A 14,881-nucleotide genomic window follows, 5' to 3' on the forward strand; every position below is an offset into this window, starting at 1 on the left:
CTAGGCATTTCTTCAGGCATGACCCAGAAATACGTACAAAGATATTTGTTTCATTTACATGACGATCCAGCTTTTCCATAAAAATAGCATACTCCTCTATGACTCTCTGCAGTGCACGGACAGTCCTGTCTAAGAGCACTGCATCCTCTACATAGAGGAGGATAGGGCGGGAACTTGATCCAATGTACGTGATGTCTCTTGGGCTCGTCGCTAAGACTGCCTCTACTTTGTTGTTACAGAGAGAAAACAGAAATGGTGCGAGGATGCACCCCTGTCTGATGCCCCATTCAATGCTGAAGAACTTAGTACACTCACCATCCTTACCATAGCGAACACACGTGATCCCCTGGGAATACATCTGTCTTCTGAAGGTTATGATGGGAAGATCAATGCCAATCTCCTCCATAATCACACACAATTTAGAATGGAAAACACAATCAAAGGCATCCATTAAATCTATGAAGGCCATAGAAATGTGGCCTTTCTTAGCCACTGTGTACTTAGCCATCACCATGCTCAGGTTAAGCCACTGGTCAATAGTCCCTTTGTCCTTTCTAAAACCATTTGCCTCTGCCCACTCATCCAGCCTCTGTAATAATGTATGCCCCATGAGTTTGGCTGTACTATCAATCAGCTAGATGGGTCAATAATTTTTAGGGTTCGGCTTATCCCCCTTCGTGGCTCCACCTTTGCTATGCCGTTAAATACGTTCGCCAATAGCGGTGCCCAAAGGTCCTAGCACTCCAGAAATACATCAAGGGGTACCATATCTGGACATGGGGCCTTCAGGGTACTACACTGATCCAGTGCTCTCTTTACATCCACCACCTCAAAAACCAGGGGAGATGTTCCATCCCCAAGGGAGAGGCTCTGTCTGCCTTCTGTGGAGCCAGTGATAGTCTTGTATATCCTCTCGGAGAGGGCCACCAATCACCCTTTCTCTATGGGCAAATCTAATGTTGGGCCTCCACAAATGGGGCATTCACCACCTTCCAAAATCCAGAACTATCTTTATTTGTGGAGACTGTTTGCAAGTTCACCCAGGCTTCCTCCCTTAAAGTCTTTATCCTGGTAGATCTGGCCTCCTTCTTTGTAGCCTGTAGACTCTGAACCAGAGAACAGTCTCTGGGTATGAACGTAAAGCTGAATGCAAATTAGACAGCACTTTAGTGCATGTTGAATCAAACCAGCAGACTAGTGGGCACTTCTTAGTGCAAGAATCTCGAGTAAGCACAAGTTTAATTTTTGACAGGACATCAGTAAATGCTAAAATAACCTGCCCTGGCATACACTCTATATTTAAACATACCAGCACCTCTAGCTGTTTACAGTTTAGAACCCCATGGAAACATCTATCTTTATCTACTTTGTCCCACCACAGAATATAGACATTCTTTCTAGTTAAGACCAGCTTCGGTATAATGGGTGACTTTGGTTTGTGTGTTCCCTCATACTTCTTTACACATGAAAGTGAAGCATGGTCACTAAATACTGACAAGGTCACCTGTGTCTTGGTTAATCAAGCACAGATAGATTCTGAGACTATAATATAATCAATCGCAGTCCCCTTTACTAAGCTCCCAAGTGTTTTGGCTAGACATCCTAGCTGGGGGTCCACCATGTTAGTTATTGCTAGGTTCATACTGATCAGAAGTCTATTCAGAGAGTCCCAATATTCACTGTATTTGAAGTGGGTGATAGTATCATCTTTGTTATCAGTTAACCCGCATACAGACTTCTGGAGCTTCTGGCAGTAGTGGACATTAAAATCACCTATCCAAATTACGTCAAAGGGTTTGGGGTGCTGGAGACCAATATCATTAATGACCTTTTCCAATGAACATGTCACATGCACCATATTGCCTGAAAAGCAGTTATTATAATGGTTGATAATACTCATGTCCCAATTCCTGTGTGCCTTACAGATCAAACAGTGGAAGAAAGGTGATTCACTATAGAACTTGAGTACTTTAATCCTGCTAGTATTCTCTGTCAAGATGAGAATACCCTCTTTAGCTCTGTTGTCCTTAGATGGAAGTGCAGGGGTTTTAAAAGAGCAAAAACCATCCAGGAAAATACGGTCCACTTCCCAGGTTTCCTGAAAGCATACAACTTCTTTCACCCAGTCTGGGTTATCTGATTTACGCGTTATACATGCAATGTTCAATGTAACTAATTTAATTATCTCTGTCGTTCCCACCTACTAGTTATTCATTATCCAATCACCTACCTATTTTTCTATAAAATAAGCAGAATCAGAAAACTATATGGATTTGCTATCTTTCTTTAGAGTGCTATGGCTCTCTTACCAAAAGTAAAGTGAATTATAACTGATTTCACATAATGTACTGATCTACCTGAATATTATACACTAGAATAAGGATTGTAAGAGTGAAAGTGACAATGTTCTTTATTATTTTTCACAAAAATGGCTGTATCTAAAAATTTCTAATTCAGTAGGTAAATCCAACCAACAATTTTCCATCAACGCATGACTCTTTTGTGCAGCAATTTCTCAAACTTTCCAGGCATTCATTTGCTACCCGAGCTGTAAAGTGGAAGTGGGGGGAAACTACCACGGCCAGCTGGCTCAGCTGTAGTTTGACCCTTTTAAAGCTCTAGGTTCAGTCCTATTCATTGGAACTTCTCATAAATATTCTACCTCACCAGAAAGGTCCACATCAGTGGCCAGGAGTAATCCCTGTAATTTTCCTTGCTCCGTAATTACAGTATTCATGGGTCACAGTAAATCTGCAGATGGGTAAACAATGGGGATTTCAGGTTTTTGGGGTATAACATGCAGAGACCACTGTTTCAGCACTAATTCCGGCAAGCCTTCCCCAATGTTGTACACAGTGTTTTCAGCAGCTGAAATCTGTGTGAAACACCACAATTTATAATTCCGATGTGCTTAATAACTACTTTTACCAGCCTCATTGGAGATCACGGCACATTTTAAGGAGGGCTGTTCTTCATCCTGCATTTTCACCGTTTATTTTTCTATTGTGTTCAATATAATAGGAGTCAGAGGACCACTAGCCTTAATGTCTGTTCTTATTTTTTAATTTAGTTCTGAAAAGTTATTACACTTTCCAAGTTATACTATTTACCTTGACACCCTATCGCTTTTGAAGGTAAGCCATGTGTTTGGTCTGTTAAGTAAATGTAAGTGATGGGCTGTGGTTTTTCAGAAGGCATTGTTCTCCCTATATGCCCCATGACTGAAGCCTTCTTTAGGTCATAGCGCTAGTTCATGGAAGAGGGAAATGAGATCAAGCATCCCAGATATGCCAATATGTTAAGAAATAGATATCTGGGGATATATTCATATATTCAGGTTAACTTTGCAGAGTTTCCTTGACACAAAAATAAATATTATCTTGAGGAAACACATACCGGTATAAACTCCCATCAGCATGTAGATTAAGTCAATTGACGGTCGAGCTGCTTCTGTGGAATTAAGTGAATCAATCGTCATGTCTGGACAATTACTTGCTCCACAGTATGTATAGTTGAAGACAGTTCCTAGAGAATCCAAAAGAAATTATTAGACTTTGGATGGTACTTAAAGAGCAGTGCTAAACACAGGGAATTCATTATGATGTTCCCCTGAAATCCCATGTGGCTTGGAAAGGCAATTACAACCATTGGCAGAATCGTGAGATCCCTGAGAACACAGACTCTTTTTTATTTCCTCCCCAGATTTTAGCTGGTCACGGAGGTTTGAGCTCCCTTTAGCAAAGTCATTTTAATCTGTTAATACTGTGAACAGAATGGTTAAATCTGAATGAATGAATGCATGAATTAATGAATGAATTCATGAATGAAGGAGGGAATGGTAGCACTCTAGACAGTGAATTGCCTTTGATGGCCTCTCATTGACTGAAAGAGTTAGGTCTTCATCAAGTTCCGAAAATTGTGTGTTTCACAGAGTTGTAGCTATTTTGATGCCGGCCTGAAATAATTTAACACTCTTCACAATTAGAGGTACTAGATGCACTTTTGGGCACTAAATACTAATTCATATAGTACTGTAGTGACATGTCTTTCATGTGGTACCTCAGTGAGAAGTACTCAAGTGGAGATGTATCATTCTTAAGACACTATTGGCATTTTTGAGACAGATATACTCCCACTAAAGCGTACTATGTTTGTAGGACGTTTGCAGTGTTCAGTAATGGACCAACTTAGTGAAACTGGGTCAGGTACATTTAATATGTGAAATGGTTAAATGCTAATAAGAAAAACAAAGAAATGTACACTACTTACCATTAAGGGTTCTCTGACTAAATATCAAAGAAGAAATTAGATTTCCCCATACACCCGATGATTGGTATACCAGGAAAAATATTCCAAAGTACAAGTTGACAACGTCCATCTTGTCTTTTCCTTTTTTCTCTGCATACCTAAGTCCACTTAATGTAAGGTAGGTGCATTTTGAAGCCCAATATGGGCCTCCTCCAAATCCCAGGATAACAGCAGTTGGGATCAAAGTGTACCTGAAAAGTAATGCAGTAATTTATTAAATTGCTAAGGTTTCTTTACAAAGACACTGACTGGCCATTGTCCTGTATTCATTTTAATAAATTGGATGTGTTTCTTGCCATCGATTTCACTGGGCCTCCAAAGATTACTTTACCCATGTAATTCTAGTCTATGCAATTAACTTAGTTATTGTTTTCTGAATGTATTAATAACTTTCTTGTTGGGTTTTCTTACATAGGTCTCTGTGATGAATATGTTGTACATTAAATATATTTAACTGTTTCTTTGCTTTGCTAAATATGTTTCTGTGTACAGGGAGCTTTTCGTTGGATTCCTCATCTCTGCCATCAGTCCAAAACATTTTACTTGCATTTCTGCTCAGTTTGGGCCTGTTGCCACTTCACTTCCTTTCCTTTTATCGTTCTAATTTTGTTCTTCTTTTAGATTTTTTTAGTATTACCCCAGGGTGTGTATTGCAATGCCATTCTTATATTGATGTAGTATTTACATTTGACTGAAAAAGTTGTGTTTCATAAAAGCAAAAGTTCTTTAAAATAGTTATGGTTAGGTTACTCTGGTAGGTAGGAGTTAATATTTTCCTTATAATTAGTGGTAAATGCTCAAATTATCATGGAATGTTAGCGGTATATTTTTTACTGGGAAGGAACAAAAAAACTTTCTTATCTCATCTAATTAAACCTTTTGTGGAACCTATTCAAGAAAAATATTGTTTCAAGAGGAGCATTGTTTTACTGAAAAATTGATAAGCATAAGGAACATCAGTTAGGGAGTATACACACCTTCTGCAGCAAATGGAGGCACAGCAATATATTTTCACCTGTCTCTCTCATTAGAAATGATCTCAACAGAATGATCATGGAAAACTATGGATAACTATAAATAGCATTTCACTGTATATAATGAGATTAAACATCCAATTCAATAAAACCAAAAGTTTTACAACAGCATTATCTGTCAAGATAATATCTGTAATAAGCTATTTGACCCTTTTTATGGATATACCACCTAAGATTAAATGTATCCCTAATAAGGTTTTATGAGCCTATTAAGAGGCATTTGACCAAAGGCTGCTTGAAGATTGTAGGTGTTGTTTCAATCCAGATGTCCACTAATATGTATTCTTTTCAAATGTATTCAATCTTATCAGTTCATGCTCCAGTATTATATGTTTAACCAAGAAGATGTTATAAAGAACCAGAGAGCTGAAGATTTAAATCATTTCAATTAAGAGATGCATAACATAATCCTTAGACACATTTGTGTATTTAGGTTGACAATACATGCTCATTTTGTGGATGATTCACGAAGGTATTTATGAGTATGTGAAGTATTACTATAGAAGTACAATATTTTAAAAATGTTAAGCCAATGTATACACATTAAATATGTTGTGATGTCTCTACTTTTGTAATTCAGTGTACAGTCATTTTTTACCATACTTAAAAACATTTTTTACAATGTTTTTAAGTATCATTGATGTATGTGTATTTTTGGCACATCATTTCTACTTTTGTGATAGCTGATTTTTATTTAAATGGAATAATTTAAATTTGAATGCTCTATCGAGGTTTCAAAATGTCTACTGAAAAAGTAAAACAAAAAATTATCTAAAAGTTAACTTAAATAAAAGAAACATATGTTAATGCTTTTTCAAATACACCTGAGGCAAGGATTTAAAAGAATCTTGACACAAAAAAGGGACAGTAGAGTTAGCAGCAGTATGAAATTTGATACCGAAATGTACCACTTCATATTCACAAGATGGTATCACCTATTTTTCAACTATTTAGATCATTGAATATCCAGAGTTCCCTGTGAGGGTCGTATTATGCCATAATCATTTCTTTATTATTCTGTCTTTTATTTAATTCACATTTTAATTTATTTTGGCTGCCCATTAATGAGATTATATGACTTGTGCATTACGCACAGCATGGTATATGCTAATGCCTCACATTTTATTACAGAAAAACTCAGAGGGATATAATCGTGTCATGGCACTTCGATTCTCCACTCAAAAGACATATTTTTTTTTATATTTAAAAGAGCACTTCAATCTAAATCATTTCACAAATATAGATAACAAATGGGAAATAAGTAACTATCAGTCATAATAAAAATACACAATACTCAACAAAGATTCGCGGGCTATGCCAAGATGGTGATCCTTTTGAGAGTTTTTCCTAATAACTTTAAATATAACTAATAAGGACAATATACTTATGTGTATCAGAAGCTCATTGTACAGTTTAAAAAAAAGAGACTAAAATACTAAAGGCTCGATTTAACTCTTGACAGAGTTTCCTCCCTGCCAACATTATGGTCCACCTGCCAGGTTTTGATTCAAATAGACCATAGTTCCACGATGGCTGAGACTACTATGTCTGGCCGTGGCCAAACCTACCAGAGGGCACAACGGATTAAGGGCCATTGGAGATTTGGCTATATGTACACCCACCTAATTTAGATGGGCAGACATATAGCTGTTTTTCAATGTTACCTCACCTTGAGAGGAAGCTCCCATGGCGAGGGAGACACTGTTTTTTTATTTTCATAACAAAAATCCTGCTTAGAAATTTTCGTTTTGAAAATGATGTATTTTTTAACTTTGCCGTAATGCTCTGTCATGTTTGACGAAGCCATTCTGCAAAGTTTCAATGCATTGGCAGGAACTGCCTTGATGGTGGTTCCTGTCAGTGCTTGAAATATCCTTCAGGCCAACGGACATTTCAAAATTTGGCAGTTGACACCGCCATCAGGGCGATGGAGTAAATTACTTCGTTGCCCTGGCACAGGACAGGCCAGCCACCAAGTTCTAAATGAGACCCTTTGTAATGATATTATAGCCTTAGGGCCAAAAGACAAAGGCAGTGAGGTACACAATGGAAAGTAAACCAACATGTAGCAAATTATCACATTAAGGAATGTGAGCAACATAGGTGAATTAATAATAGATGTACATTGGGGAATTAAAGTGTTTCTTTTTCATTTGCTAACGCTGCACAGAATTACCCAACGACATTGGCAGAGCCAATATTTCCTAAAAGGAGAGAGCTGTTGGCTTTCGCAATACTTGTTTTTATATTTTTCAGGATGGCAGGTTTTTAGGTAGGCGCACGAGATCCAGATTTGAAAGTGAAAACAAACAATATAGCTCCTAGTCACCAAGTAGCCAGATATCATGGGTAGCACCAGAAGGGGCTTTTTGGCAAACAGCACTGCATTCTGGTTCTTGTAGTTCACCTTTCCTCTCATGCATATGGCCTTGAAATCCCTGAATGCATGGTGTATCATTGAATTTAATGGTGGTCTACAGCAGTTCATGTTTTTTACTACATGACAAATGTTTAATATGTTCAGTACCATTGTGGGTAGAAGTTTGCCAACGTGTATGTGACATAGCAACACATGGAGCCAACCAGAGTCCACTTGCAACCAAATTTTCTGATTAGTATCGATGGCAGGAACATTGAAGAAATGATGAGGGAGCCGTAGATGACACTCAATGAGGCGACACCCATCCCCATAATAGGATTCAGGCTGCTCTGTAAAAAAAGCAAACATCAATTTGGTGGAATAAAAATGAAAGTTACACTGCATTATCTGGAGAAAAGTTTGGTATGCCACTGTCTATCACCAGCCGTACAAAGCCTACCTTCAGCAATCACTGACAATGGCGTTTGACTCAGAGAGAAGTATAATGGATCTTTCTTTTTTGCACATTGCGTGCCAAATCGGTAGCAGAGGTAGTGAAGAGAATCAGCAAGTATTGCATTATATGGTACCCTACAATGTTTGCTTTAGATGATGCCAAGGCTGAAATTTGTGTTTACAATGTGCAATCATATTTAGCAAAGTGTAAAAAAACTCACATGGTCTTGGAATATTAAAGGAAAAATAATGCTTTCAGTGTTTGAAAATGTACTTATCCATCCACCTGAACAAAGTGCATGTGTGATAAAAAGCACCTACGCTTGAACACTGCCATAATTTTCTGTAAAACAGGAGACAAAGGTACTACTTTATTTTATTAAGATCACTCCTTAGCACACGTTTCTGATTAAAAGCAGTAGGTATAAGCAGTATATTAGCATAAATAAACAATATGTAAATCAGGAATCGGTCGTTTCTTCTTGTCAGTTGTTCTTTAATAGTATATACTTCTCCTTAGTCTGTCTGTCACCAGCCAACACGTGTTTCGTTGCCTATGGGAATAGTCGACCCGCAACTTTGTCAAGGCTGTTGTATGAAGAAACAAAGTAATATATATATACTTGTAATGTTCGTCGTTACATATTTAGAATAACTTAGAACAATTCGGATTCGCATTAGCCCAGGTGATGCTAGTGCAACCTTCATACCAGATGCAACACAATTATACAATCTTCCGGTTACATAAAGTGTTTAACAAAAAGTGTGATCCATACGTTTTAATGGTCTTGTACATTGCATAGCAGTCTATGATCCTAACTGGAGTGGAGAGAAATGGTGGTGGTAATCGTGAAGTGAAATATAAACATCTAGGCGTATCGATTCAGGTGGTAGTAGGTGTAAGCTAGCGGTAACACTAACGGTTGAGGTGCCACCCTTCATAAAGGTGAAAAGCCCGAAGTGATACGTTTTATGTAAAGTGGTCTAATAAGATTGTCCTTATTTTGAGTGGTGCCTGATAACATAAAAAGGCATATCTACCTCTATTCAGACTGAGTAAACAAGCTGAAAGTATAAGAGGAGAACACGGACATATAGTAAGTCAACGGTTCTATTGAGTATCCAAAGTTTATAAGTTAAGAATGGATATACATATATATATTGTTTGTCATACTTAGTCAGCGGTGATAATTCCAAACCGCAGATGGTTTCACTTTTCTTATTCGTTTCTTGTGCGATATATTCCTCGTCTTTTGTTGGTGCTGTAAATAATCACAAAGCACCGTCCATATGTAAACATTGTATGGATGTTAATGGTATACAGTTCAGTACGAGCCTCAATATATAGTTAAGCGTAATGACAAACTATATTGTCACTAATGAAGGCATGTTCTCATAGTGATTGGTTATATCACAGAGTGTTTTAAAAAATACGAGTCAAGTCGTTAGGCGTATCATAATCTGTGCTGGACATAATTACCATGTTGCCACCTTTGTCTGCTTCCCTAATGGTTAACTCTTTATTCTCACTGAGTGTTCTAAGTGCTCTTCTTTCTTTGTATGTGATGTTATCTTTTTTCACTCGACTTTTCTCTGTCATTTTCGCATGATGAAATATGAATTTTTAATTGTGTCTTTAAGTATATACTATGAATTTTCACTTATGTTTTGTAATGAATCTAATCGGTGGAGAGACTGGAATTGAATAGTACACCGTTACAATATATCGAATCATTCACAATACCACTACCTCCTCACTACGCTTCTCACTATACGTTCCAAGATGGCGACCGCTAGAACTATAGTCATTCTTAGTCCTACTTCTACTTCCACTATCATGCTAATCACGAGTCCCCACGCTGACTTGAATACGTGATCTCGTCTATAACTTAGTAACTCGTACACGGCGAAACTGACGCCAGCGTACTCGACTGGAGCGACCACCACGGACACTTGATACACCGCTAAACTACAAAATATAGGTAAGTTCTTTCCCCCCGACTCCATAACTTACGCGACTTTACACTTCGAGCTGATATAGCTCAGATTTGGAATGATAGATTTGTTACAGCTCTACAAATCATTAGAGCTCTCGATTTCAAATTAGAAGTATGGGGATTTGAACGTTTTATTTATCTATTGTGGCAGAATATCTATACGAGCCTAACGACTTGACTCGTATTTTTTAAAACACTCTGTGATATAACCAATCACTATGAGAACATGCCTTCATTAGTGACAATATAGTTTGTCATTACGCTTAACTATATATTGAGGCTCGTACTGAACTGTATACCATTAACATCCATACAATGTTTACATATGGACGGTGCTTTGTGATTATTTACAGCACCAACAAAAGACGAGGAATATATCGCACAAGAAACGAATAAGAAAAGTGAAACCATCTGCGGTTTGGAATTATTACCGCTGACTAAGTATGACAAACAATATATATATTTATATCCATTCTTAACTTATAAACTTTGGATACTCAATAGAACCGTTGACTTACTAGATGTCCGTGTTCTCCTCTTATACTTTCAGCTTGTTTACTCAGTCTGAATAGAGGTAGATATGCCTTTTTATGTTATCAGGCACCACTCAAAATAAGGACAATCTTATTAGACCACTTTACATAAAACGTATCACTTCGGGCTTTTCACCTTTATGAAGGGTGGCACCTCAACCGTTAGTGTTACCGCTAGCTTACACCTACTACCACCTGAATCGATACGCCTAGATGTTTATATTTCACTTCACGATTACCACCACCATTTCTCTCCACTCCAATTAGGATCATAGACTGCTATGCAATGTACAAGACCATTAAAACGTATGGATCACACTTTTTGTTAAACACTTTATGTAACCGGAAGATTGTATAATTGTGTTGCATCTGGTATGAAGGTTGCACTAGCATCACCTGGGCTAATGCGAATCCGAATTGTTCTAAGTTATTCTAAATATGTAACGACGAATATTACAAGTATATATATATATTACTTTGTTTCTTCATACAACAGCCTTGACAAAGTTGCGGGTCGACTATTCCCATAGGCAACGAAACACGTGTTGGCTGGTGACAGACAGACTAAGGAGAAGTATATACTATTAAAGAACAACTGACAAGAAGAAACGACCGATTCCTGATTTACATATTGTTTATTTATGCTAATATACTGCTTATACCTACTGCTTATAATCAGAAACGTGTGCTAAGGAGTGATCTTAATTGGTTAGAGTTTTTACTCTTAATTCTAGGGAGTCTAGGTGGTTCTTCCTACCTTATAGCACCGTTCGAATATAATCAAACGATTAATATAAATGTGACATCTCTCTTGGCGCCAGATACCTAAATCCAATCCACCAGAAAAGCTTAGACTACTTTATTTTATGTTGGAGGAACATGTCGACCACTGGAGACAAAGGAAGTGCTTTATCATCACACATTTCTGCACCTTTAGAACAGGAAGGTAAAGATGTGATTTGTACAAGAGAAACTTCATAGGCAGTAGACAAATTCCCAAAGATTCTGTCATTTTGGTCTTTTTCACTAATGCTCTCAGGAAATACAAACAATACAAAAAAGGTCACCTGCAAACTTTGTGACTAGGTATTGAGCTGGAAAACCGAGGCTTGTACTCCTTTGGAACTTTAACTATGTGGAGATACCTGAAGGAAAGCTTGAAAACTATGGCCTAATGTACAAAGCCCATTTGTGGTCGCAAACCTAGTGATTCATAAACTCACTCTGTTTGTGACTGCAAAAGAGTCATTATCTATATACTAAGTCCATTTTGAGAGTCAGAAAAACATTTCCAACTCACAAAATGAAATTTGCGTCTTACACCGAATTGTAACTCGCAAGTGCTGTGAAAGGGGTATTCCTTCCTAATTGTGAATTGGCATGGTATGTATCTATGGTTTGTGGCTGCAATTGCGATTCAAAACCATTGATGAGTTACCATCATCTTAACGGAGGTTGTAACTGATTTGGAAAGGGGAAGGGATCCCCATGGGACCACTTTCCTTTGAGAATCTTGTCAAGGCTACCTGGGTGGGCAGTCCGGGAGTCCCATTTCTCCTCTCCCCAATCAATCATCAATCAATAACTACTTGTATATCGTGGCTTATCACCCGGTAGGGTTTGCAGGTGCTGGGCTGAGGGTCTCAGTTGAAGAGCCAGGTCTTGAGTCCCTTCCTGACAATTTTCAAAAAGGGTGATATTTGAAGGTGCTGGGAAAGGGAGTTCCAGGATTTCGCAGCAAGGTGGGAGGAAGTGCGTCCTCTGGTGCTGCAGCAGCAGATGCGCCGTGTCTGTGCGAGGACAAGATGAGCAGAGTGGAGGTTTCTGGATGGTTAGTGGAAGATTAGGCAGTGGTGAGTGTATGCCGACCCTTGGTCATGGAGGGTTTTGTATGCGTGGGTCAGAAGCTTGAGTTGGCATGTTTTCTGGGTGGGGAGCCAGTGGAGACATCTCAAGTGCTGAGTGATGTGGGCTTTTTTGCTGGCAGGTTGAGGATCAGTCTAGCTGCTACGTTCTAGATCGTCTGGAGTCTTCTCAAGAGTTTGCTAGTGGTGCCTGCATAGAGTGCATTTATGCAGTCCAAACGGCTGGCGATGAGGGCCTACATGACTGTTTTCCTTGTGGTAATGGGAAGCCATTTGAAGATTCTGCATAGCATTGTGTAGAGTGTGGAAGCAAGCTGAGAAAATTGTGTTGACCTGTTGTTTCATGGAGACTTCGCTGTCCAGGAGGATGCCGAGGTTACGTTCGTGGTCTTTCTGAGTGTAAGGGGTAGGTCCGAGTTCCACTGGCCACCAGAATTCGTTCCAGAGGGAGGTGCGGCTGCCGAAAATCAGCACTTTGGTCTTGTTCGTGTTCAGCTTCAGGCAGTTGTCTTTCATCCAGGCTCAGATGATCTTCATGCAGTTGTGGAAGTTGGTTTTCATCGTAGTGGGGTCTGCTGAGAGTGAGAGGACAAGCCAGGTGTCATTGGCATAGGAAATTATGTTGATGTTGTGAGTTAAGTGTTGTGGACCGGTCTGGGACAAACCCATTTTGGTCTTTGTGTATTAAATAGGGCATTAATGGTGTCAGACTGGCCAGAACTTTATAATCCACATTTAATAGTGCCAGTGGGTGATAAGAGCCAAGTTGCTTGGGGTCTCTTTCTGGCTTCAGCAGAGTAACCAGCGAGGCTTCACACATAGAGTCTGGAAGATGCTTTAGACGCAGTGCCTCTTTATATATTTTCTGCAATCTCTGTGCTAAAAGATCAGAATACGCCTTGTACATCCCCGCCAGGAAACCATCTGGGCCCGGTACCTTGCCTGATGCAAAGGAGCAAATCGCTCCATGTATTTCAGTAAATAAAATTGGCTTGTTTAATTCTGCGCACTGGTCAGGTGTAAGTATGGGGAGGGGAAGGCAGTCAAGAAATTCCTGTGTTTCCGACTCCGATGTTACCAGGGATGACTGATATAACAAGGAGAATTGTAGGATCATTTCCCTGTGTATTTCGTACTGTGCGTATTCTTGCAAACCATCAGGGGAGTGCAATGCCGTAGTGGGAGAGCGCGGTTGTTCTTGCTGGATCAACCACGCCAGTAAGGTACCAGAGCGATCTGCCATTGCATGTGTCTTAGCAGAGTGCACCTCATAATTGAGCATTTCCATTAATGTTGCATGTGTTCTCTTCGCGGTCGTATATTGTATAGAGCACGCAGGGTCACAAATCGCGCATTTCTCCTGTAACATTAGGTTATGCTTCACTTCATGGAGCTCCTTCTCCATCTGCCTCCGCATTCCACTGCCCTTTACCAAGCAGTCACCCCTTAGCACCACCTTAAATGCATCCCATTCCTGCAAACCAGGTAACGCTGAGTCTATACTATACGCAAAGTACTCTATTATAGCTGTGCGAGGGGATTCGCTGAAGGGTGGATCTTCTAGTAGGGTGGGTTGTAATCTCCGTTTTGGAAATGGAGAGGGCTGTGCATTCCATGCTATTGATACACAGTGTGGGTTATGGTCGGAATGTGTACGGCCAAGGTAGTCTGCCTGTGTGACATATGGCAGCATGTTGGGTGTCCTTAAAAATCTGTCAAGACTGGCTTTAGTGCCCGTAGTCTTTTAATTTCATTATATGCCAACGATGTTACGTTATATGTATCAGATCCAGCATCAAACCTGGATCCGTTATTGAGGGAATTTATTAAATTTGGTAGCCTTTCAGGTATTTCGATCAACTGGGCTAAATCTGTTATTTTTCCTTTGACAGGTAACACTATCCAAAGCCCTTCTGAGTTCCCGCTTCAGTGGACAGTGGAACCCGTGAAGTATTTAGGCATATGGATTAGCAGGGATATACAGGTCCTGTGGAATTTGAATTATGGCCGTGCCATGACCCGGCTGGAAGGAAAGATAGCTGTATGGGCTGGGCTCCAACTCTCTTTAGCTGGTGATGTTACCGAAATTCCTTTATTTATTTATAAATCTCCCCCTAGTCCTTATGCAAGCCTTTTTTTAAACATTGAGGTCCCTGTTGATCTCCCTGGTATGGGCAGGTGGACAGGCTTGAATTTCATGGGACCTTTTAACACTTCCTTTGCGTCAGGGTGGAATGGGACCTCCTGACATGCAATTGTATGCATGGAGCGCGCAGGCTCAGTTTTAAACACTACTGGGTACACCCTACTCCTTTTCAACCTCACGTGG

General features: G+C 39.4%; 1 protein-coding gene across 2 annotated transcripts in view; it reads right to left on the minus strand.

The window, feature by feature from the left end:
* Window positions 1-14,881, minus strand: part of LOC146817886 (N-acetylglucosamine transporter UNC93A-like) — a 174,724-nt gene that overhangs the window by 78,239 nt on the left and 81,604 nt on the right. For both annotated transcript variants that reach the window (XM_085611373.1, XM_085611374.1), the window contains 3 exons: window positions 7,870-8,051; window positions 4,270-4,499; window positions 3,397-3,525 (listed from right to left, as the gene is read on the minus strand). In XM_085611373.1, the coding sequence (XP_085467499.1) occupies window positions 3,397-3,525; window positions 4,270-4,499; window positions 7,870-8,051 (541 nt within the window). The remainder of the gene's footprint in view (window positions 1-3,396; window positions 3,526-4,269; window positions 4,500-7,869; window positions 8,052-14,881) is intronic.

Source organism: Triturus cristatus, chromosome 6 (genome assembly GCF_964204655.1).
Source record: "Triturus cristatus chromosome 6, aTriCri1.1, whole genome shotgun sequence".
Taxonomy (NCBI): Eukaryota; Metazoa; Chordata; class Amphibia; order Caudata; family Salamandridae; genus Triturus; species Triturus cristatus.